This window comes from Rhincodon typus, chromosome 15 (genome assembly GCF_021869965.1).
Source record: "Rhincodon typus isolate 14 chromosome 15, sRhiTyp1.1, whole genome shotgun sequence".
Classification (NCBI taxonomy): Eukaryota; Metazoa; Chordata; class Chondrichthyes; order Orectolobiformes; family Rhincodontidae; genus Rhincodon; species Rhincodon typus.
In genome coordinates this window covers 55,646,802-55,672,487 of record NC_063346.1, presented here as the reverse complement: position 1 = coordinate 55,672,487, position 25,686 = coordinate 55,646,802, and the positions used below count along the sequence as shown (strand labels likewise).

Genomic DNA, 25,686 nt, shown 5'->3' with positions numbered 1-25,686 from the left:
CACCTCAAATTACTCCCATTATTCTCCAATGTGACAGGAGTGATTTTTTTTAACAGCTTGTAGGTGTGTTAAGGGGCCAGCGTTACTTTTCGAATTGTGAATTTGTTTATAATAAAGTGAGCAGAGCAACATATGTAAGACTAAATTTGCTGGATCACTGGGATCCAGTAAGTAGGACTAAAGTGGTGAACCGTACGTAGATATGAGTTAGAAGTCGGAGTGGGCCATTTGGCCCCATGAGCTTGATCCACTGTTCAGTAAGATCATAGCTGATCTGATTATAGCATTAATTTCACTTTCCTGTCTACCAATAACCTTTGACTCCCTTGTCAATCAGGATTTATCAAACTTAGCTTTTAAAATGTCCTGTCTCGCTGTCCTGAGCAAGAAAGTTACTCATGCCCCTCTTGAGAGAAAGCATCTCTCTTAAATGGAAAATGCCTAATTTTTAAAGCGTGCCCCTTAGTTCTCATCCTACTCAACATTTTTCTCACTGCATGACTTTTTTTTTTCCCTTATTCTCCGAAATCAGCCATGTGAATGTTCTCTGAACTGCTTCTGATATAATTACATAACATCATTAACGAGGGCATCAAAACTGTACACAGTACTTCAGATGTGGTTGCTTCCCTTTTCAATAAAAGCCAATGTTCCAAATGCTTTCCCAATCATTTGTATCTGCATACTCAAATAAAATAAAATACTGCAAATACTGAAAATCTGAAACAAAGACTGAGAATGCTGGAGAAGTTCATCTGGTTCTGAAGAAGTCATACTGGACTCCAAATGTTAACTCTGCTTTCTCTCCACAGATGTTGCCAGACCTGCTGAGTTTCTCCAGCATTCCCTGTGTCCTGATAGCAACTTTACGTTTCCTGTCCTGTTTAACTCCACTTCAGAACCTTCGAGCTTCTTCAACATTGTCAGTGTTTGTGTCTGCATATTAACATGTTGTGATTTACAGGGCACCCCAATTCCTGTGTATCCCTGAGTTCTGTAGTCACTTTCCATTTAAATAATGTACTACTTTTCTATGCTTTTGTGAATGTGGACAAACTCCCACTTCTCCACATTACACTCCATCTGCCAAATTTTTGACTGCTCAGTTAACCTATCTATGGTCCTTTGCAGACTCCTTGTATCCTTCTCATAAGATATTCTCTTGCCTGTCTGTCATCAGCAAAGATAGCAAATATGCATTTGGTCACTTTGTCCATGTCATCGATATATATTGTAAATAGTTACGGACAAAGTTCTGATTCCTGTGGCAGTCTACTAATTACAGCATGCCAACTTCAAAATGATGCACCTGTCCTTCATCTTTCCTTCTCTTAGCTAAATAATCCTTAGTCCATGCTAATCTATTAGCTCCTGTACCATGACGTCTTATTTTGTGCAGTAACCTCTGATGTGGCACTTTCACTGCTGCCTTTTAAAAATCCAAGTACACGACATATACTCTTTACGCATAACGCTTATTATCTCTTTAAAAAGTTTTAATGAACTGGTTAACGACAGTTTTCCTTTTGCAAGGGTAAATAAACTGACACAAATGTTGAGCATCAAGATGCAAAGACTTTCTCTCCTAACCAGTTAAACAGGTCCGTTAGGGACATACTGAATATTAACTGCAGCCATGAGCTGACTATTTGACTTTGTAAGTTGGCGCAAGCTGTGTCTGTGTCCAGGTGCTGCTGCAGTCCGGGGCATGTGGTGCTGTTAGGTGGGAGTTTCGGGTTTTTGACCGAATGATGATGTATGAGTGGTAATGTATTTCCAAGTCAGGATGGTGAGTGACTTGGAGGGGAACTTGGAGGTGACGGTATTGTCATGCATCTGCAGCCCTTGCTGTTTTAGCTGGTAGAATTTGCGGGTTTGGAAGGTGTTTTTGAAGGAGCCTTTATGAGTTGCCACAGAGCATTTTGTACACATGACTTCTACTGAGTGCAAGTGGTGAAGGGAGTGAATATTGAAAGTGGTGAATGGATTCCAATCAAGTGGGCTGTTTTGTCCTGGATGGTGTCAATCTGCTTGAGTGGTGTTGGAGCTGCACTCATCCAGGCAAGTGGAGAGTATCCCATCAAATTCCTGCCTTGTGCCTTGTAGATGGTGTTTGGGTGAGGGGGTGTTACAGTTTGAAAGGATTTGTTTTCAGTGGATTGTGGATTTCCCTAATTCCATTATGTCTGTTCTCCATGTCGGGGTGGAGCCAGGAAGGTGGAGCTACCATCTGGTTGTTTAAGATCTGAGCTGTTATTGGGGCAAAGAATAGCAGAAAGGTTGCAGGTTGAGTTGAGGTTTTCAATATTAGCTATGGTCACTACTCCATTGCTCTGTCTCTTGGACTAACCTTGAGTTTGGTAGTTGTAAGTATGTGTTCCCAGTACAATGATGCCATATTCAGCATGGTTCCCTCCCAGAGGGCAATTGAGAGTCACCCACATTCCTGTGGGTCTGGAGTCTGTAGCTCAGGCCAGGAAAGTACAGGAGTTTCCTTCCCTAAAGGACATTAGCTGTGTTTAATCTTCACTATCCTTGTCTCTTGCATTTGTATCACTGATTGGCCAATTCCCTCACCAAGATGGAATCTGTGGCTTTCAGAATACCGATTCCTGCCAACATCTGATCTTTAGGGGAATTTCTCAGCCCAGTGTAAACGGTCTTGGGGCTTGGTTATGAACTGCTGCCTTACAGGACAGCTATTGGCTCCATAACGTCCTCTGAAACTCCGTATCATTGCTGTCTCAGGTGTCTACCTCTGTTTGGCATGGAGACCTGTCTTTTTCCACAGACTGGCTCTGTCCTTTGACATGTAGCGTGATTGGTTCCAATTGTGAAGGAGAGAAGGAAGCTTCTACCTACACCTGGCTGTCTCCTTCACTGTGCACTGAGGCAGGGCTGGAATCTGTCACTGAATACCACTTGGTTCAGAACATCTGCCTTTCTTGGGGTTAGAGTATTTGAGTGGGGAATATTCAGTCCCTGTACCTTTTTTCCAGTCGGTGAGAGATGTAACGTCCAGTCAGAAGTGAAGTGGACAAACTTCACTCTCCATTTTCTGTTGTTGTCTATCAGCCATGGTTATTGCCCATTTTTCATGAAACTGGATCCCAATTTGGAGGATAATCCCACTGAAGAATTAAGAATGGTTACAGCACAGAAAGAGACCATCCAACCCATCATGTCAATGCTGACTCTGTGCAAGAACACCATGGCCCTTTCCCTGTACCCGACAAGCTTTTTTTACCCCCTTCACCTAATTATGAATACCCTCTTGAGAGGCACAGTGGAGTCTCTGTCCACCACATTATGGTCAAGTGGTTGAGTTTTTGTATAAATATTGATAGGAGGAGGAGAGATGGAGATGGTTCCATCCCATTTGATGGCAGCATGCCTGATCTGTGACCTAAAACCATCTACCCATCTTTACCCCATTCCTTTCCATATCTTGGGTTAAGAACAATCTGTAATCTTTGATTTTTGAAGTGAACAATTGATCAAGTATCATTATGATTTGCAGAGGAGAATTCCAAACTTCTTTCTTCTTGTGCAAACACGGTGGTAAAATTATTTCCTAATTTTACTCCTGAAAGGCCTGACTCTAATTTTTTGACTCTGGCTCTAATTTCTGGGTGCTGCCTCTTAATCGTAGGCTCCTCAGCCAGTGGAAGTAGTTGCCAACTACCTACACTATCTGTTGCCTTTAATATTTTGAAAACTTTGAGCAAACCGCCCTTTAAATTCCAGGAATAAAACCCTACTTTGTGTAATCTCTCCTCTTGGTATAATTCAATTATCATTCTGAAAAGTCGACACTGCACTCTTTCCAACAATCCTGCATTATATGTGACACTCTTGCTGAACGAGCTGTTTCTCAGTCTCCCTCCTCTCTCTTTCTCCTCCCCGACCCCAGTGAAAAAGTAAAACCTCGAGCCCCATAGAGGGAAGTTTGGATATAAATGAGAACAAGGTCACTGTGACATTTAATACAGTTTTAATTATGTTTAACTTCATTTTTTTTCCTTCCAATACTGTCTTACCTTTCTGTGCAGTCTTGACACCAGATGGGCACTCTAGAAATGATGGTATTTGTTTAATCAGAATATTGTGTCCATTTGGTTTCTCTTCCACAGGATGCCAAGGCAAATTGCCATCTCTGCTTTCTTCCTGAGGAAGAGTGTTAGACTTGTCCTTTTTGGGAGGAGGCGGTGATGTTTAGTGGATATTCTGAGATGGAATGGTGGACCAAGAAGTATATGGTGGATATCTGGGAGTTTCACTCCACGTCTGCTTGTTCTAAGCTGGTGTAGGGTTGGCTGGATCTGCCTGTCAGTTATGCCCATGCTTACAGTTTGGCCCTCAGTGAGTAACTGTGTGAGTCCAGACAGTACTAGTTGGGTATTTCCTGACAGCAGGCATCACCACCAAGCTGTATTCCATCCAACTGTTCCCCATGGCATGGTCAGGTATGGAGATGTGTGGAGTCCTGCTGACTGACGGCACTGTGCTAACTAACTCCAGGAGGTTGAAATGGCGCAACTGCCTGCTAGCGCTGAACTCTTCCATTGACTTAAGTTGAGAGACTCCGTCTATTGGTCCGATTTTATGCTCCCGACTATGTTTGTCCGAGCAGGAATTTACACCGTTTTTTTCTTTGTACTCGGTCACAGAGGAGTGGGCCCTGGATGCAACACCCGAGAGATTGCAGATAAGCTGATAGACCTAAAGGCGGAGATCGAGGATTTGGACAGACGAGAGCAGGAGCTGGACCAGCAACGAGTCTGGGTACAACAGAGCATTCAGAATGTGACGGACGATATCGAGAACAGCAGATATCCTTTGGCACAGACCTTGGTCTCCAACTCCGGGTCAATAAATGTGGAGCTAGAAAAGCACAGCGGGTCATACAGCATTCGAGGAGCGGGCTTCTCAGATGCTGTCTGACCTGTTGTGCTTTTCCAGCTCCGCGTTTATTGACTCTAGCTTCCAGCATCTGCAGTCCTTATTGTCTCCTTGGTCTCCAACTCGTCCTCTTTTAAAATCTGTGATCCCATCTTGAACACAGGCTGTGACCTGCCACCTATTGGTTTGGCATTCAATTAATGATCAAGTACTTAAAACACTCCATTTGGCTCTATCCACTTCAGCTGTGCAGTTAGACTCCCCTCAGCTCACTGAGCTGTGCTCACTAATGTCAACACAAATTTGCCCACTTCACAAACACCTCTCTGAGAGACTGAATTTCCCACAGAAGAAACACTTGGACACCTACCTCACCCTTGCTGCCCGCACTCAATTACTGCACAACCCTCCTCCCCATGTGAATGAGCAGCACCTTCTGTGGTTTAATCTGTCCTTCCCATTTCTGTTTTTTCCTTTGGTTACAATGCCTTGGGTACCTTGCCCATACACCCATCATTTACGTATAATCAGGTACTGGAACTTAGTGTTGCATGGGTCCAGGTGGGCTATTGGACTGTACATATGTTACCTCTCTGCTATCCTGTGGTCTTTAGCACTCTCCCTCGTTTGCTGCCACCCACATGCATGCAGTAGTCACATATATCATCTGTGTGTCAGCCCTCCTTTAACACAGTGGGAGGTTCAGCAATTGGTTGCCTTTTAACTGGTGCCTGACTTAGTACAGTTTCACCAACTGAGAGTGAGTGAGCTCTTGGTGTTGCCTCTCCTTAACTGTTTTTTACATTAGCATATGTGACACATGAGGATATGTGCCGATGTTTTAAAGGTAAGAAATGTGCGTTTGTGGCCACTGGAGTTCTTGGGATCTGGTTGGTGGGGTGTGTGGTGAGAGATAATACTGCAGGGCAGCTAATTGGGTGCAAGGCCAATGCAAGATTTGGGGGTGGACGAATGCAGGGAGTGAACCGAACTCTTGATTACCCTAGACAGCAGAATGCCGCCTAGGAGTTTATGTGTTTGGAATTAGAGGGGCTGGTGCTGAACTGTGTATTTTACCTACTTGATGTCACAAGGTGTCACATTGAGACCATCGCTCATACCCTTGAGGACGGTGACCAGCCACTGAGTGGTTTTCACAGCTTTTTTTATCTCCTCTCGCTCTCGCGTGCTGTCTCTCTAATAATGTCTTCTGTCTGTTTGACCAGGTGATACGTTGTTAGCAATCCAGGCACCCTCAGGCACCCAACTGGAGGTTCCCATTCCAGAAGGCGTGAGTATTGCACCTGATGACATATACTTTCACACCTCCTCTTCTCTCCTCCTGCTCCTCCCCTCGACCTTCTATTCATTCTCCTCCTTACCTCTCCCCTCATGTTTCTCCCACCCCACCCTTTGCCAAGCAGCTTGCTTGCATGTTGTTTGTGTTCTAGGGCTTGAATGGACAGAAGAAGTATCAGATCCACCTGAAGAGCACGACCGGTCCCATCAACGTTTTGCTGGTGAACAAGGACACTTCGTCCTCCTCCCCAGTGGTGGTACCCGTGCCCCCGCCTGAAGACATGATCCAGTGTACGTCAACGGTGCCTACAACCCCACAGAGGCCAGCGCTGGCCAGTAATCAGGAGGCCGAGCCGACGTTACCAACCCGGTCTGCCTCTCCGTCCACTGCCCCGGAGGTATCCCGGCCTCAGCCCACAGTAACAACACCCACAGGTGAGCGCTGCCCACAGCATTGCATTGAACTTTCAGCTTCAGGGTCAGGGAGTCAAACAATAGGCAAGGCAAGGGAATGGAACTGGTCAGCTTTAGTCAGTTTGAGTATGTTGCAAATACAGGTTCCCACCTTGGTAGGATGTGGGTCACTGTTTGTCAAGTGCATCCCATTGACTGTGGCTTGACCATCTGACCTGCCACTATGGCTACTCAGGAACGCAGCTCGATGTTGGAGCAGTAGAGTTTTTTTTTCTGATTTAAAACAAATCTACATCTCCCAGGTGAATGTGAGCAAAGTACTGTGGATGCTGGACTCTTTGGGTGAAAAATAAGTTGAAAATGCTGGGAAATTCCGAAACAGAATGGTTCCAGCTGATTACCTTTTGTCAGGTGAACTGGTGAATTCAGTGAAGTGGTGCTGCCTATCCAGGATAGTGTTGGTATCATCAAGTGTTTCCAAGAAAGTGGAGATTATTCCATCGCACTGCAGAGTTATGCCTTGTTAGTAGACAGGCACGCGGGAGACTGGAAATGAGTTTCTGCAGAATTCACAGCCATTAACCTGATCCAGTGTTTGTATTGAGGTCATGCTCTACCTTCTTTGCCAGTAATCTTAAATTTTTTAATTCTCTGATGTTTCATTTCACTTGAATTCGCATTGTGGCGATATCATGATGGGCTTAACTCCACTTTGTTTCCCTGTTCTCTTTCACCCCCTCCCCGACTCCAAAGAAATAACCATCGTCAATCAGAAATTGGTCTGATACGCCCTCAAATATATTCAGTGACCCAGTTTTCACAGTTGTGTTGGGAAGACGGTTGTCACTGTTGTATACTGTCTTGCACATATCACCATGGTGACGTGCTGCACTGAGCCTCTTAACTGTGCTATTGTGAATGAAGAAAGTTTTGGGAAATTAATTGAAACGTGAAACAAACAGCAAGCAGAATTTTCGGTATGTGTTGAATGTGAGCAGAGGTGCCCTTTGACCTACGATTGGCTGGTAGTGGCCCCTTTGGTAGGTTACTTTTACAGCAGGCTTTATCAGCCGGGCTGGATGTGAGCTGCCAACTCTCCCTTTGGGCTGGAAGAGACTGTTTTGCCTTGACTTCTAATGCCGTTCATTTCTGCTCTTCCCTGTTATTCAGTGCCAAGTGCGTCAACCCAAGAGTCCCCCAGCAACACCAGCAACGTCTTAAGCCTGGAACCTCTCAACCTGCTGCCAACACCCACCAGTCAATCCGTAACCATGGAAACACAGCCACTGGAGTCCTCAGCCTCACTGGACAGCAGCACGTCTTTATCCAATCCCACTACCTCCTTTGCACCAATCAAAACTGAACCTTCTGTGGGTGAGTTACATTTCCTGCTTTCTGGGTGACAAATGCTTTGAGGTCTTTGGACCTGAAGCTTCGAGGTAGAAACTAACTTCACAAACATTACAAAACTAATAAAGTGATATGTTCCAAAGTTGAAAAAGGTGAGCTACATGGAGCTTTTGTCAGCTGATTTTGTTAATGGTTCCATTTTCTCAACTCCCATCCCCCCGCCGCCCCAAATCTGTCATCATCACCTCCAAAGTAAACCTTTTTCTTCTCCTCTCCAACATCTCTTTCCTCTTCAAATTCGTTCAACATGTTCTCTTCTTCAAAATCCATCCCCAGAACTTTGTTTGAATCCCAGAATCAGAGGTTTCTGCCCCTGACACTATAAAGAAGCAGCTCTCACTAAAGTCACATGACATCCTATCTGGCTGTGACAAAGGTTAACCTTTTCCTCATCCTTCTCAAAGTGTCTACAGTTTTGACACCATTGACTGCACCATCTTACCCTATCCATCTCCACTCTCATCTAACTGCATACTCTCACCTAGTTCCATTCTTATCTATAGATATCATGGTCAGAGATTCACTGACAATGGCTTCTTTTCCTGCTTCTGGGGTCCCTAAGGTTCTATCCATGGGGCCATTTCCTGTTCATCCTTAACACATCTAGGTCAACCTAACTACCATCTCTTTCAACCCTTTGACTGCCTGGAAATGATCAGACTCTTTATCCAACGTCTAGTACTAGCTGAGCTAAAACTTCAAACCAACTAAATATTGGGAAGACGAAGACCAAGACCATTATCTTCAGTGGCGTGCCACAAATCTTTCCCTGGCTATTGAATCCATCCCTCTTCCTAGCAACTGAGGATAAACCAGACAGTTTGCAATGTTGTATTTCCAAAAATTATCTCTGCCCATCCCCTGTCACATTGCCTGACTCTGTCGCCGTTCATTTGGTGAAACACTCATCGCATCCTCGAGCTCCAGCCTCAATGATTCCAATTCTCTCCTCGCTGTGTTTCATCTTCCACCTTTCATAAACATCTTCAGCTCATCCAAAACTCTGCTGCCCATTTTCTGCCAGGCACCGAGTCCTGTTTTCCACCACCCCTCTGCTCATTTACCTACATTGACCCATAGTTTTGCCCCAATATCTCTGTGATCTCCATCAGCCCCTCAACCTTCCAGGATATGTGCATCCCTCCAGCTCTGGGCTCTTGGACATGCCTGGTTTTAATTACTTTGCCATTGATGTCTGTGACCTTCGGCTGCTTTGAGCCTTAATCTCTGAAATTTCTTCTGAACCTTTTCACTTCTCTGCCCCGTTGTCCTCCTTTAAAACAGACCTCAAAAATCCACTGTTTGTCGAAACCCCTCATCATTTGACCTAATAATAATTCATTAAGCAGCTTGCTGTGGAAGTCTTTTCGCTAATGATGCTTTTGCAGAAAGCCATTGGGACCTTTTTCAGTGTTAAAGGTAGTATGTATAAATGTGGGATTATGTTGTTGAATGGGCAGATATGTGCCAGATAAAATTGCTTAATGTGGGGACAAGTGAAATCTGGGAAGGGAAGTTAATGTAAAAGAAATATGGGACTTTGTAATTGACAGTAACTTAAGGCAATCTGACCATTCTCAGTGACGCTGACTAAAGCAAAGCAGAGGCTGGGATGTGCATAAAAATCAACAATGAGTTGAAATAAAGTGAATTTATGTAAATGGCTTGTTTTCTTACTGGAAAAGAGAAGGTTGCAAAATGAAATGACTACTTGTTTTAGAATCTAAGGGGATTAAATCATGTAGACCATGGCAAGCTCTTTCACCTTGTCCAGAGTGCTAGGCGCCGGTGTAGAATATAGCCTGCACTTACAGTACATTGAAATACTTCCACAGATTAGTTTACAATGAGTGAGTGGTTAATCTATGAAACAGACCCTTTGGGGAGACCATGGAAACCTGAATTGATTGATTTGTTTAAGTACAAATAGTCTTATTCAGATTGTATCCCAAAGATGCTGTATTTATGAGTGCTTTGAAATGTGATGTGATAAGTGCAGCATGTTCATAGTTTATGGTTTCTCAGCCCCTGGGATTTCCTCCCTTTGTCTAGCCCTGGTTGAGAATGATTACTTTAGGTTGACTGTGATTAGTCTATAATCTCGAGTATTGGTGCGTTGTTACAGCCAGGCCCTTGGTGCATTTCCCAATTTATGATTCCAGATGGGATACAACAAATTGTTAAGCTGATAGATGTGGGAGACTCTTCTTTATTCTTGACCCCTTCTTTATTCTGTCCTCCCTCGGATGGTCACAACAAGATTAATTTAAGAATGAATGTCTTCCAATGAGTGTACCTTTCTCCCAGATCCAGATCTGGGAAACAATGAGAGCTTAATTACGAAAAGAGAAGAATTAGTAGTGCAAAAGATATACATTAGAAATAAAAGGTGAGTCCAAATAAATGAAAAAGTCTCAAAGATATATGGATCTGTGAATTGTTCATGAAGAATGAGTTGTTGAACATTGCAACTGTTGGAGGTTATCAATAGTGTCGACATTTAGTTCTTAAACAAACATAAGAACATAAGAACTAGGAGCAGGAGTAGGCCATCCGGCCCCTCGAGCCTGCCCTGCCATTTAATAAGATCATGGCTGATCTTTGAGACTCAGCTCCACTTACCCGCCCGCACGCCATAATCCTTAATTCCTTTACTGTTCAAAAATTTATCCAGCCTGGCCTTAAACACATTTAGCGAGGTAGCTTCAACCGCTTCACTGGGCAGGGAATTCCACAGATTCTTCACCCTTTGGGTGAAGAAGTTCCTCCTGACCTCAGTCCTACATCTGCTTCCCTTTATTTTGAGGCGATGCCCTCTCGTCCTAGTTTCACCTGCTCGCGGAAACAACCTCCCTGCCTTCACCTTATCTATTCCCTTCATAATCTTCTATGTTTCTGTAAGATCTTCCTGAATTCCAATGAGTATAATCCCAACCTATTCAGTCTCTCCTCGTAATCCAACCCTCTCAACTCTGGAATCAACCGAGTGAATCTCCTCTGCAACCCCTCCAGTGCTAGTATATCCCTTCGCAAGTAAAGAGACCAAAACTGCACACAGTACTCCAGGTGTGGCCTCATCAGGACCCTATACAGCTGCAGCATAGCCTCCCTGTTTTTAAACTCCATCCCTCTAGCAATGGCAGACAAAATTCCATTTGCCTTTTTAATTACCTGCTGCACCTGCAATCCTACTTTTAGCGATTCATACACAAGGACATCCAAGTCCCTCTGCACAGCAGCGTGCTGCAATTTTTTACCATTTAAAACATAGTCCATTTTGCTGTTATTCCTACCAAAATGGATGACCTCACACTTGTCAACATTGTATTCCATCTGCCAGACCTTAGTCTAAGTAAGTGGGCAATCTATATCCCTCTGCAGACTTAGTGCAAAGTGTGCAGAAGACACAACCACTCATCTTAGTGTCATCTGCAAATTTTGACACACCACACTTAGCCCCCAACTCCAAATCATCTACATAAGTTGTAAATAACTGTGGTCCCAACACTGATCCCTGGGGCACACCACTAGCCACTGACCGCCAACCAGAAAAACACCCATTTACCCCAACTCTTTGCTTTCTACTTAGTCAACCAATCCTCTATCCATGCCAATACATTACCTATAATACCGTGCAACTTTATTTTATGTAGCAGCCTTTGGTGTGGCACCTTGTCTAATGCCTTCTGGAAATCCAGATACACTACATCCACAGGTTCCCCATTGTCCACCGTGCCAGTAATGTCCTCAAAGAATTCCACCAAATTAGTTAAACATGACCTACCCTTCATGAACCCATGCTGGGTGTTCCCAATGGGAGCATTTGTATCCAGATGTCTTGCTATTTCTTCCTTAATGATAGATTCAAGCATTTTCCCCACTACCGAGGTTAAGCTAGCTGGCCTATGGTTACCTGCTTTTTGTCTACTTCGTTTTTTAAACAGTGGCGTCACATTGGCTGTTTTCCAATCTGCGGGACCCACCCCAGAGTCCAGTGAATTTTGGTACATAATTACTAGTGCATTTGCTATTTCCCCCATCACCTCTTTTAGTACCCTGGGATGCATTTCATCAGGGCCAGGAGACTTGTCCACCTTTAGCCTCATTAGCTTGCCCAGCACTGCCTCCTTAGTGATAATGATAGTTGCTATAACCTTCTTGCCATCAGTTTTCAGCATGTTATTTGTATCTTCCACTGTGAAGACTGACACAAAATAACTGTTTAATGCCTCGGCTATTTCCTCATTCCCGTTATTAAATTGGCCTTCTCATCCTCTAAAGGACCAATGTTTACCTTCGACACTCTTTTACCATTTACATATTTATAGAAACTTTTGCTGCCTGTTTTTATGTTCTGAGCTAGTTCACTCTCATAATCTATCTTCCTTTTCTTTATAACATTTTTTGTGGCTTTCTGTTGGCCTTTAAATATTTCCCAATCTACTAGTTTCCCACTAAGCTTTGCTTTTTTGTATTTTTTTTTTTTAATACTTTCCTTTAGTTCCTTAGACATCCGTGGTTGACTATTTCTTTTCCTACAGTTCTTCCTTATCAATGGAATATATTTCTGCTGAGCACTGTGAAAAATCATTTTGAAAGTCCTCCACTGTTCCTCAATTGACCCACCATAAAGTTTTTGCTCCTGTTTTACCTTACCTAACTCCTCCCTCATCCCATCATAGTCTCCTTTGTTTAAGCACAGGACATTGGTACTGGATTTAACCTTCTCACACTCCACTTGTATTTTAACCTCGACCATACTGTGATCGCTCCTTCCGAGAGGATCCCTAACTGTGAGATCATTAATTATTCCTGTCTCATTACACAGGACTAGATCTAGGATAGCTTGCTCCCTCGTAGGTTCCATTACATATTGTTCAAGGAAATTATCGCGGATGCATTCTACGAACACCTCCTCAAGGCTGACATGACCAACCTGGTTTGACCAATCGATATGTAGATTAAAATCCCCCATGATAATTGCTGTACCATTTTTACATGCATTAGCTATTTCTGTGTTTATTGCCCGACCCACCACGCTGTCATTATTTGGTGGCCTGTAGACCACACCTATCAGTGACTTCTTCTCCCTGCTATTCCTAATTTCCACCCAAATGGATTCAACCTTTTTTTGGGTAGAACCTATATCATCTCTCACTACTGCCCTGATGTCATCCTTAAAAATCAGAGCAACACCACCTCCCTTACCTTCCTGTCTGTCCTTCCGAACAGTTTGATACCCCTGGATATTTAACTCCCAGTCATGACCATCCTGCAACCATATCTCTGTAATGGCCACTAAATCTTACCCATTTGCCATGATTTGCGCCGTCAACTCATCCACCCTGTTTCGAATGCTCCGAGCATTCAGATAAAGTGCCCTTATGCCAGTTTTTGCACCTTCTTTTTGGGCCCTATCACCTCCATTTCTAACAGCTCTTGAGTTCTCCTTCCTTTCAACTTTTTTCCTCATGTTCGGTGGAGTTGAAGCTTCCTCGTCACCTGCTAACCTGCTGCTTTGCCTTACATTAATAGTTACTCTCCCTCTATGCTCACTCCTCCCTCACACCTCCCCCCACCACCTGCCACTTACTAGTTTAAAGTCCTATTAACCACCCTATTTACCCTTTTCACCAGAACACTGAACCTGGCCCTGTTCAGGTGGAGTCCATCCCAGCGGTATAGATCCCTCCTGTCCCAGAACTGATTCCAGTGCCCCGTGAAAAGGAAACCCTCTTTCCCACACCACTCTTCTAGCCACGTGTTTACTTCCCTGATCCTCGCCTCCCTGTGCCAATTTGCGCATGGCTCAGGCAACATTCCAGAGATTATGACCCTTGAAGACCTGTTTTTTAATTTTGTTCCTAGTTTTTCATAATCCCAAAACAGGTCTTTTTTCCTAGTCCTGCCTATGTTGTTTGTACCTTCGTGGACCACAACAACTGGATCCTCCCCCTCCCTCTCTCGTATCCTGTCAAGCCGGTCAGAGATGTCTTGCATCCTGGCACCGGGCAGGCATCACACCGTGCGGGATTCTCTATCCTGCTCGCAAAGGATACTGTCTATCCCCCTGATGATGGAATCCCCTACAACTACAATTTGTCTTTTAGCTCCCCCCTGTTGAATGGCCTCTTGGACCATGGTGCCATGGTCAGTTGACTCATCCTTCCTGCACCTTCCTGTTCGTCATCCACGCAGTGAGCAAGTGCCTCATTCCTGTGGGACAATGTCAAGGGCTGCGGCTCCTGTGATCGTGTCTGCAGGGTCCCTCTACCTGCCTCATACCTGTGGGAACACCCTGCTGTCCCTACCCACCGATCGAATTAACATTAGTTAATCTACTAGGTGTGACTGCCTCCTGGAACACAGCATCCAGGTATCTCTCCCCCTCCCGGATGTGCCGCAGTGTTTGGAGTTCGGATTTCAGCTCATCAATTTTGAGCCGGAGCTCCTCAAGCAGCCAACACTTGCTGCAGATGTGGTCACTGCCGTTCTCAATGGGATCAGCTAGCTCCCACATCATACAGCTACAACACGTCACCTGGCCTGCCATCTCTACTTAGTTAATTATTTAAAATTAATTAGTTTTGTTTTTAGTTTCTCGGTGTTCTCTGCACCAGTAAGTTTACTCCGTTATATACTCAAAACAGACTCCAGCTTTGCCTTCCGAACCGCTCCCAGAGGATTTGGCGTCTCGGTGACCTCCCCGAAAGAAAACAAAGAGATGAGGGGGAAAAAAATGCAAATAGCTTACCTGCTCACCACACTTAGTCCTTATTATTAGGTTAGAGGAGCTGGAAGGGTGGGAGACACTACACGTGTAGTGTCTCGGGTATTAGTTAACTCCCAAATTTATTTTGAAGGCCGCAGTCACGCGAAGTAAGACTTTTTTATAATCGAAAAGCTTACCTTCCCAGGCTCAATTTCAAACTGCTCACTTTTGTACCTTGGTTGAGATTCTGTTGTTCTGATTCCTTTAAACGTGACTGAACTCTAGCACATGGGTGAGAGGAGAGTCATTTTCTGTTGACCTGTTTCCATTTGTCTGGCTTGCAAGTTGGTTTCTAGCACTGAGTGAGAAAATCCCTTTTTCTGCAGCACGGGGGTGACAAGGGGATCTTTGACTGTGACCTTTACAGTATACTAACTCTCAAACGTAGGCTAGAACACATGGTTATCTTAGTTCACTGGCACACACGGGATCATTCATTCCCACTAGCACACTCCAGCATCGTTAAAACTGACTCTTTATCTGCGTATTTGTGTATTCTCCAAAATGATGAACACAGTATGTGTCTACAGTTCGGAACATAGTATGCAGTGCGTGGCTTGATGTTGCAAGGGGTCATTAGGCACAAGATCATAGTCCAGTCTACCTTGTCATGCCTCAAAGGTAAACAGGGGAAATGTTTACGGGCTACAAACGAAAGACCGGTAGGAAATTTTTAAAAATCAAATTAAGAACTAAGTCATTAAAATGGAGATGTCAGGCTGGGCGATGTATTGTAACTGCATTTTGTGGGAGCTGGTGGACTCCATCGTGGTTCGTAGTGACCACATCTGTAACAAGTGTTGGTTGCTTGTGAAACTCCGTCTCAGAGTTGCTGAGCTGGAGTCTGTGCTTCAAACATTGCCGCACATCAGGGAGTGGGAGAATTACCTGGACGCTGTGTTTCAGAAACCAGTCAGTCGCCGTAGATTAACCACTGCAAGTTCAGTCAGTGGTCAGGGACAGGAGGGTCTGACTATGAGCGAGGCAGGTAGAGGGATCCAGGAATTAATGCTGAGGGAACCTCTGTCCTTGAGCTTGTCTGACAGGTTTGAGATTCTTGACCCTGTGTGGATGCGAGTGGGCTTGATAGAGGATGAGCAAACTGACCATTGCACAATTGTACAGGGAACCATTCAAGAGGGGGAGGAAAGAGAAATATAATTGTAATCAGGGATGGTACAGGCAGGAGTATAGACCCTTCTCCATGGCTAAGATCGAGACTCCCAAAGACTCTGTTTGCCTGCCTGCTGTCCTGTTTCAGGATATCTCATCTGGGCAGGAGAGGAACTTGGAGTGAGAGGGGAAAGATCCAGTTGTCGTGGGCCATGTAGATGCCAACAATGTAGATGGAAAGACGCAAGAGGTTTTGCTGATGGAATATGAGCAGCAAAAGTCTACATTAAAAAGTGGAGCCAAAAAGGTGGTAATCTGTGTATACTACATCAGCCACAAGCAAATTGGCATCAGGTCAACATGATTAAAGAGGTAAACATGTGGCTCGAAGATGTGGTGTCAGAGAAGCAGGTTTGAATTCATGGCACCAGTACGAGGGAAAGAGGGAGCTGTTCCGATGCGATGGGCTTCACCTGAATTATGCTGGGACCAGCGTTCTGGCAGACTGTGTAACTTGGGCTGTGGATAAGGCTTTGAACTAAATTGTTGAGGGATCTAGGGGAGGTTTCAGCTGCATGGAAAGTTATGGAAAAAATGAAAATAGGGTAGGGCTCAGCAGAGGTTATTACAGTTTCCAGAACAAGTAATAGGACAGAGTATGGAAAGGGTCAGGAATCTACTAACTTCAGGCATGACAGATGAGGGGACAACAATGACTGCACCCCCCTTCTCAATGTAGGACTGTGGGTGTTGTGCTTAAATGCACACAGTATATGAAACTAGGTAAATGAGCTTGTAGCATAGATGGAAATTGGCAGGTATGATGTGCGTTTCACAGAGATGTGGCTGCATGGGGCTCGGGGCTGAGAACAAAGTATTCAAGCATGCACGTCCTGTCGAAAGGACAGGCAGACAATCTGAGGGGCAGGGTTGCCTTGTTAGTAAGAAATGAAATTAAATCAATGGCAAGAAGTGATATAGAGTCAGAAGGTATAGAATCCTTATGGTTAGATTTGAGGAATGGCAAAGGGAATAAGACCCTGACTGGAGTTGGGTACAGGCCTCCTAGTCAGGATGTGGGGCTTCAATACGCAGTTAGTAGTGGATATCAAGGAAAGGAATTCATAGAATGTCTACAAGATGGTTTTTGTTTGGAGCAGCTTGTGGTACAGCCCACCACAGAACAGGCAGTTTGGCATTTGGTGACGTGTACTGAGGCAGGTTTGTCTAGCCGTTCCTGTATTCTACTTCAGAACATTTGGTCAAACTGTTTGGACAAATGGGGCTTTCAGTTTTAGCTAAGGTATTAGTTTGCTTTCCTTTCCTTTTATTTATGCACTCTTCTGGTGCCCTGAATTACCTGCGGCAGTGCACTGGTATGACTGCCCCCTTCTTATTTGCCCAGAACAGTCACCGTGTCTAGATAAACGGTCAGTATCATCTCTGCTGCCTCTCCCCCAGTTAGTTTAGGTCTTTTGTCATTCTTCATGCAACATCCTAATGAGAGTGAGGGCATTGTTGATGTGCAAAGGGACCGAGGCATTCTTGTCCAGAAGTCACTGAAAGCCTATGTACAGATGCAGCAATCAATTAGGAAGGCAAGTGGGATGCTGGCCTTTATTGCAAGAGGATTTGAATACTTGAATAAGGAAGTCTTCCTGTAATTCTGTAGAACACAGAACAGTACAGTACAGGCCCTTCGGCCCACGATGTTGTGCCAAACTTTTACCCTAAACCTAAGGTCTACCTAACCTCCACCCCTACCTTATACTACCATCCATACGCCTATCTAATAGCCGCTTTATTGCCCCTAGTGAGGCCGACTCTACTACCCTCTCTAGCAATGCATTCCATGCCCCTACCACTCTCTGAGTATCCACAACTGGACCCACCTTCGTATCGTCCGCGAACTTACTAATCCACCCTTCCACTCCTACATCCAAATCATTTACAAAAAAGCACAAATAGAATAGGACCCAGAACAGATCCTTGTGGTACACCATTCGTAACTGAGCAGCATGTTGAATATTTTCCGTCCACTACCACCCTTTGTCTTCTGAGGGTCAGCCAATTCTGAATCCAATCTGCTACATTTCCCCCTATCCCATGCCTCCTTACTTTCTGCATGAGCCTACCATGGGGAACCTTATCAAACGCCTTACTTAAATCCATGTATACCACATCCACTGCTCTACCTTCATCCACGTGTTTGGTCACCTCTTCAAAGAATTCAGTAAGGTTTGTGAGGCATGATCTACCCCTCTCAAAGCCATACTGACTATCACAAATCAAACTGTGCCTTTCCAAGTGATCATAAATCCTATCTCTCGGAGCCCTTTCCAATAATTTGCCCAGCACTGAAATAAGACTAACTGGCCTGTAATTTCCGGGGTTATCCCTGTTCCCTTTTTTGAACAAGGGAATGACGTTTGCCAATCTCCAATCTTCCGGCACTATACTCGTGGACATTGAGGATGAAAAGATCATCGCCAAAGGCCCCACGATCTCTTCCCTCGCTTCACATACAATCCTTGGATAAATCCCATCAGGCCCGGGGGACTTATTTATCTTCAAGTTCTGCAAAATTCCTAGTACATCTTCCTTACTAACATCCACCTCCTCTAGCCTACCAGCCTGTTTCACACTCTCCTCCCCTACAACTAGGTCCCTCTTAGTTGTGAATACCGAAGAAAAGTATTCATTAAGGACCTCTCCTATCTCTTTAGGCTCCGTACACAAATTCCCTTTACAATCCTTGATCGGCCCTACCCTTTCTCTGGTCATTCTCTTATTCCTCACGTACGCATAAAAAGCCTTGGAGTTTTCCTTGATGCTATCTGCCAAGGTTTTCTCATGCCCCCTTATAGCTCTCCTAAGCCCTTTCTTCAGCTCTTTCTCGTCAAACTTGTAACCCTCCAGAGCCTTTTCCAATCCTTGCTTCCTAAACTTTATATAAGCATCCTTCTTCCTCTTAACCAGTCGTTCGACCTCTCTCGAGAACCAAGGCTCCCTCACTCGACCGCATCTTCCCTGCCTGCTAGGGACAAACATATCGATCACACACAGTATGCACTCCTTAAACGATCTCCACATTTCTATAGTGCTCTTCCCTGACAGCATCTGTTCCCATTTTATGTTTACCCAGTTCTTGCCTAACAGAATTATAATTACCCTTCCCACAATTATAAACCTTACCCTGCTGTATGTACCTATCCTTTTCCATGACTATTGTAAAAGTAACAGAGTTATGATCGCTACCACCAAAATGCTCCGACCAACAGGTCTAACACTTGGCCCGGTTCATTGCCAAGCACCAAATCCAAAGTGGCCTCTCCTCATGTTGGTCTATCTACATACTGTGTCAGGAATCCTTCCTGAACGCATTGGACAAAATCTGCTCCATCTAAACTATTACGACTAAAAGGTTTCCAATCAATATTTGGAAAGTTGAAGCCACCCATGACTACAACCCTGTGACTTCTGCACCTTTCCAGTATCTGCCTCCCAATCCGCTCCTCCACTTCTCTGCAACTATTTGGGGGTCAGTAAAAAACCCCCAACAAAGTGACTGCTCCTTTCTTGTTCCTGACCTCAACCCAAACTGATTCTGTAGACGTATCATTCTCGAACTGCCTTTCAGTAGCTGCTATACTAGCCCTGACTAGCAATGCCACTCCCCCGCCTCTTTTCCCATCCCCCGCTATTTCTTTTAAAGCATCTAAATCCCGGAACTTCCAGCAATCATTCCTGTCCCTGAGATACCCAAGTTTCTGTGATGGCCACAACATCGTAGCTCCATTAACTGACCCATGCTGTAAGTTCATCCACCTTATTTCTGATGCTTCTAGCATTGAAGTTTACACACCTCAAACCATCTGTGTCCACAATTACGCTCCATTGGCCGCATTTCTTTATTAACAAGCTCAATCCCTGTTGTGTCTGTTGGAAGGCTGAATACCTCATCCTCTGAATTACAAATCCGGTTCCCCACCCCCTGCCAATCTAGTTTAAACCATCCCGTATCGTTCGAGCAAACCTCCCTCTCGGGATATTTGTGCCCTTCCAGTTCAGGTCCCACTTTCCCCAGAATGTGCTCCAATTATCCACATAATGGAAGCCCTCCCTCCTACACCAGCCCTGTAGCCACGTGTTTAGCTGCACTCCCTCCCTATTTCTTACCTCATTATCATGTGGCACTGGTAGTAATCCAGAGATAATTACCCTGTTTGTCTTGGACTTCAGCTTCCAACCTAACTCCCTGTACTCGTTTTTCACATTCTGTCCTTTTTCTACCTATGTCATTGGTACCGATGTGTACCATGACTGCTGGCTGCTCACCCTCTCCCTTAAGGATCTTGAAGACACGATCCGAGACATCACGGACCCTGCCACCCAGGAGGCAACATACCATTCGTTAGTCTCATTCGCGTTCACAGAACCGCCTGTCTGTGCCTCTTACTATTGAATCCCCCACCACAATTGCTCTCCTATTCTCCCCCCTTCCCTTCTGTGCCACAGGACCCGGCTCAGTGCTATGGCCTTCCCCTGGTATGTCGTCCCCCGCAACAGTATCCAAACCAGTATACTTATTATTGAGGGGACTGGCCACAGGGGATCCCTGCACTGTCTGCCTATCCCCTTTCCCCTTCCTGACAGTCACGCAGCTACCTTTTTCCTGTACCTTGGGTGTGACCACTTCCTTATAACTCCTCTCTATCACCCCCTCAGCATCCTGAATGATCTGGAGTTCATCCAGCTCCAGTTCCCTAACATGGTTTTTGAGGAGCTGGAGTTGGATGCACTTCTCGCAGGTGAAGTCAGAGGGGACACCAGCAGTGACCCTTAGCTCCCACATCCTGCAAGAGGAGCATGTAACTGCCCCAGCTTCCATTCCCTGTATTCTAGATTTCCAGAAGAATTAAAAAAAGCCTTACCTTACCCACCCTCCACACAGTCTTTTTTTTTGGTTAGAGGAGGAGGATGGGTGTGCGACACTACGCGTGTAGTGTTTTGGGTTTAGCCAATGCCCGAATATATAAGTTCACTTTCTGGCTCGTGCTGTCACCATTCCCACTGCTGAAAGCAAGAAGGCTGCTGCTGCACGAGGTAAGTTTTTACAGGAAAAAGATTAGCTTCCTGACTGCACCCTGGCTCGCGCTCTCACCACTCCCACCGCTGAAAGCAAGCAACTTATAGTCTTGTATACAGTCTTGATCTCTGTCTGCGGGTGAATATACTTGCCTTGAGGGAGTTACTGGATTGGTGAATTTGAGTTTCCTTGACCAGAACCAGTTTCTGCTGAGCTGAGCTGACCTGACATGAATGAGTCCAGACGTTCCTGGCCACTCGTCATCTTGCAAGGTATCTGAGAAATGCCGTCTTTGGGCTCACACTGACTCCTGCATTGAACAGTGTCCCTGCCTTAATGAGTGAAGGGGGAGGTGGCTGAGGAAGAAACTTCAAAATGTTTAAATCCCCTGCTTTTATTTAGTGATGAATGCTTCCCATCCTTTCCCCATCCATCTTGGGGAATTGCCTGCCTCCTCCCCTTCCCTCACCTGGCCACCTCTGCTCGCCAGGCCCAACACTATCTTTATTTGTGCCTCCCTGTTGCCCCCCACCACACCTTGTCCATGTGCTCTAACACGCTGTTCTGCTTTCTCGTTCACAGACTTGGAGTTTCCGAAAGAGTTGACAGAGATGTTTGACCCCACTAAAGGTAGGCGTGACTGGGTGAGCTTTCACTCTGATTGGGGACTGTGTCCTATGCCTCCAACCATTTTCATGTTCATGTTTACGTGATTCTGAACCCATGAGCCATGGTCGCTGGTTGCCCTGACTCTGCTCTGTCTCTTGCCCTCTTCTGAAGGGATTTATCCTGAGCACAAGGAGCTTGCTTGTTTTCTGTTCACCCTGATGTAATTGTTGGTGTGATGGTTAGCTACATTTGCCCCAAGGTGCTTAGATCGATTGCTGGCTGATCACCATCACTCTGGGGTTGTCCTGCTCAGCGTTGCCCTTGTTTAAAATCCCTTGTGTTTCACCTCCTGTCTTCTCCTAGTTCGAGCTCCTCATCGCTGTGAGTTGTCGCCCTCTGCTGCTGAGTTGCACAAATGCAGCTTGACCAACGTAACCGATAAGCTTGGCTCTGATCAGTGAGGAGACATTTGCAGACCGTTTGTGATGATCAGTTCTCAATATCAGCCGTGCCATCTACCTTCCCTTGGACCGTCTAACCTAACTTCAGCCAGCACTCGCTCTCACTGTGTCAGAATATACCCAAGCCACTGATCTGAGTTCACCCTGTTCACACCTGACCTGACATTCTGCACCTCTTAACCTGCATCCCAGGTCTCATTCTGCACTGAATTATACCCCATTCAGTGTTTCCATTTCAATGTGAAGCATCTGAATGTGGTTGGAAGAACTGTGTTCAATTTCAAGAAAGACAGAGTCATAGAGTTGTACAGCATGGAAACGCACTCTTCGGTCCAATTCGTCCGTACCGACCAGATATCCTCAATTTATCTAGTCCCACTTGCCAACATTTGGCCCATATCCCTCTTAAACCCTTCCTATTCATATACCCATCTAAATGTCTTTTAAATGTTGTAATTGTACCAGCCTCCCCCACTTCCTCTGGCAGCTCGTTCCATACACACACCACCCTCTGTGTGAAAAAGTTGTCCTTCGGGTCCCTTTTAAATCTTTCGCCCTCTCACCTTAAACCTATGTCCGTCATGATGTTATAAACTTGTATAAGGTCATCCCTCAGCCTCTGACGCTCAAGAGAAATTAGCCCCAGGTAATCCAAGATGGAGGATGGAAAAAAGTTGTGGCTGTAAGAGCTGCTCTTTTTGCTTTTTGTTTTTGAAGTATTTTCAGTGTTGAGGCTGATTTCCTCACATTTCTGGAGCAGTAGTTATTGTTTTATAAGCTGTTACATTGTTTTGGAACTTTTGTTGGACTTCTGTAATCGTGTGACCAGTCATGACGTGATACAATGAGACCGAGCCGATATTGGACGCAGTCAACACATTGCCTTACTACAGTTGAAGTGTCCTGTAAACATGGAGAAAGGAAGTATTGTCTCTGCTGGGACCAGTTCACTCTTGATGTACCAAGTCACATTAAAACTTGGTGCGTTGGGACTCCCCAACATTGAGACACAGGAATTGTCACTGTTTCAACAGCCTGTACCTGCCGAACACTTCTGGCTGTGTGTGGATTTTGCTGTTTGTTCCTTGAGCATCCTCTTGTTTATGGTTGCCAGGTTATCTTGCTTGAGAGATCTTGCTGTGCATGCTGTGGTTCTCGTTTCCAAAATCAGAACAGCCACTATGCTCCCAAATAACTCTCATTAGCTTTTGTGCACTGGGAGGTCCTGAGGAGCTGTATAAATACAAAGCCTTTCACTACCTGGTGACTTAATAGCTGTGGGACAAAAATGCCATATTGCTGTTCAGGAAAGCCCTCTGAGAAGCCATGCTCACTAATTTTAAAAACCCAAATGTTTGTTTTTTTGTCAAGACTTTTAACCTTACTTCAATACTTCTAACAAATTGGACTCATCAGTTAAGTCTGTATCTCCTTCCATTGGTTATTCACCAGATGATGTTAAGTGAAATAATTCTGAGTCACTAGAGAAGGGGTGAGAGGGAAGGGAGACAGTATAAGACATTATCTGTTTAAAATTGAACAGTGTATTTGTTTAAAATTTACCACATAATTAAGGAACTTTGTGGCACAGCCTTAGCTTATAGCACAGTCAGCTGAGTGGATCCCATGTTGTTATTGAGTGTTGCTATTTCAGGTCTCCAATATAGACTGGGGTAGAAGCAGAGTCAAGCCTCCACATCACTATGACCCTTGAGTTTCTCAAACCAGCCACTCCCGCAGCTCCTCAGCCTCTTGACTGAAGAGTGACCATTATTGGGTCATGTGTAGCCTGATGTTGTTAGAACCAGATTCAATCTATGCCCTTCACCCTAAGAGTAAGGAGAGAATGAGGCCCTCACCAAGCTGCTGTAAGGTAGGGTGAAAGCTCACCAGATGAGCCAGTCCCATCCCCTGCCAGAAGATCTTTCACTGTTTGCCCAGCTGTTGTTTTCAACGAAGATACACACTCTGCAACAGTTCTGTTTCGCCTGGTAGTTTTTGCTTTGTTTTCTTCCTCAGTCTGATAACTTGTCTTTGCATGCACTGGGTTCATCAACTGCCAAATCTAATTTGGAAAGTCCCCACTGCTAAACTGGGGCTGAGTTTGAGTGTGTTTGTCTGTTTTTCTGTCTTGTCCCCCTTAACCTGCTGCTGTTCAGTCTCTGGAACTCCCAGATGCTCCATTTCCAGCTGAACTCCATTCCCCATACCAAGGGGGCGTCTTGCTTTCAGCACCAGCGCCTTCAGGTTCCCCCAACAGGTTTTCCTGTTTCTTTCAACCTTTCAGACGTGCAGTGTTACACCAAGGAACTTTAACTTTGCTTTTCTCGTCGAATCTTTCACCATCTTAACACTTCTCGAATTGCTTTACAGCTAATAAACAGCTTTTGGCATGTCATCACTATTCTAACAAAGGAAATGTGAAATCCAATTTGTGCAAAGCAAGCTCCCACAAGCAGCAGCGTCATAATATCAATGATCAGGTGATCTGTTTCAGTGAACAAGGGGATGGCCAGAGAGTTGTGGAAAACTCCCTGCTCTTTAAAATACTCCAATAGGACTTCCTGTGTCCATTTCAGGACAAATGGGGGCCCAAGTTTTAATACCCCATCTGCGAATCCAGCATTCTGTTGCTACTGCAAGGCAGCGTTCATCTTGAACCTGTGCGTGGGTTTCTGGAGCGGGACTTGCAATATTTAGTTCAGCAATGAGAGTGCTACCCACTGAGACAAGGCTGCCTGTCCAGGATATGGTGACGTATAGTGCCAGCAGTCTGCATCATTCCCAAGATGCTTTGCAGCAACTCACCAAAGGGTCTTTAGACAACATCTACTAAACCCATGACCCCTGCTCCCTAAAAGGGGCAGCATTTGCAGGTTGCGATGCCCCCATGCAAGTTGCCCTTCACACCACATACTGTCCTGGCGTGGCTCTGGATCATCATTCCTTTACTGTTGCTGGGTCAAAATCAGGAATCTCCTGTACAACACTGGGTGCCCCTGCACCTCAAGAACTGCAGCAGTGCAACACAACAGCTCTTTACCTTCTTAAGGATGCTTTGGTATGAGCAATTAATGCTGATCCAGCCAGCAACATCCATATTTTGTGAAATAATTTTGTTTAAAAAGTAATGATATGAGTAGTGACTAGAAAGGACTCCAACAAAGAACAGTGCCTTTTAGAACTGGGTGTGGGAATAATTGGAAGCATCATTATAAAATAGCCAAGCGGAAGAAACTAAATGGCTGGTGAGTGTGGCTACAGTTTTGTTGATTAGATTTGGAAATGATTGGACACTTGTTCTTATGATTCCTGCTCTGGAATAAATGTAGCAGATTGAAGGACTGGGGAGATTTGGCTTGGGTGGTGGGTGTTACCAGAGAGAGAGCTACTTCTGTGCTGTTTGGCCCAGATGTGATACATGATTTGGTGACCTTGCAACACGTTGGCACATTCCTTGTTTCTATTTTGCAGAATGTATGGATTCCGACCTCATAGACGAGCTGATGTCTTCAGAAGGTGAGCATTTCAAACTTGGGAGTCCCAAGGAGTTGGGAAGGATGGGGTGGAGAGATTCTTCTCTAGGTCAGAGATGTAAAAGATGGTTGGATTGGACC

General features: G+C 44.9%; 1 protein-coding gene across 1 annotated transcript in view; it reads left to right on the top strand.

The window, feature by feature from the left end:
* Nucleotides 1-25,686, top strand: part of e2f4 (E2F transcription factor 4) — a 98,929-nt gene that overhangs the window by 64,014 nt on the left and 9,229 nt on the right. Inside the window, exons 3-9 of the mRNA XM_020518358.2 lie at nt 4,671-4,832; nt 5,706-5,749; nt 6,129-6,193; nt 6,354-6,636; nt 7,786-7,989; nt 21,582-21,629; nt 25,544-25,588. Of these exons, the coding sequence (XP_020373947.2) occupies nt 4,671-4,832; nt 5,706-5,749; nt 6,129-6,193; nt 6,354-6,636; nt 7,786-7,989; nt 21,582-21,629; nt 25,544-25,588 (851 nt within the window). The remainder of the gene's footprint in view (nt 1-4,670; nt 4,833-5,705; nt 5,750-6,128; nt 6,194-6,353; nt 6,637-7,785; nt 7,990-21,581; nt 21,630-25,543; nt 25,589-25,686) is intronic.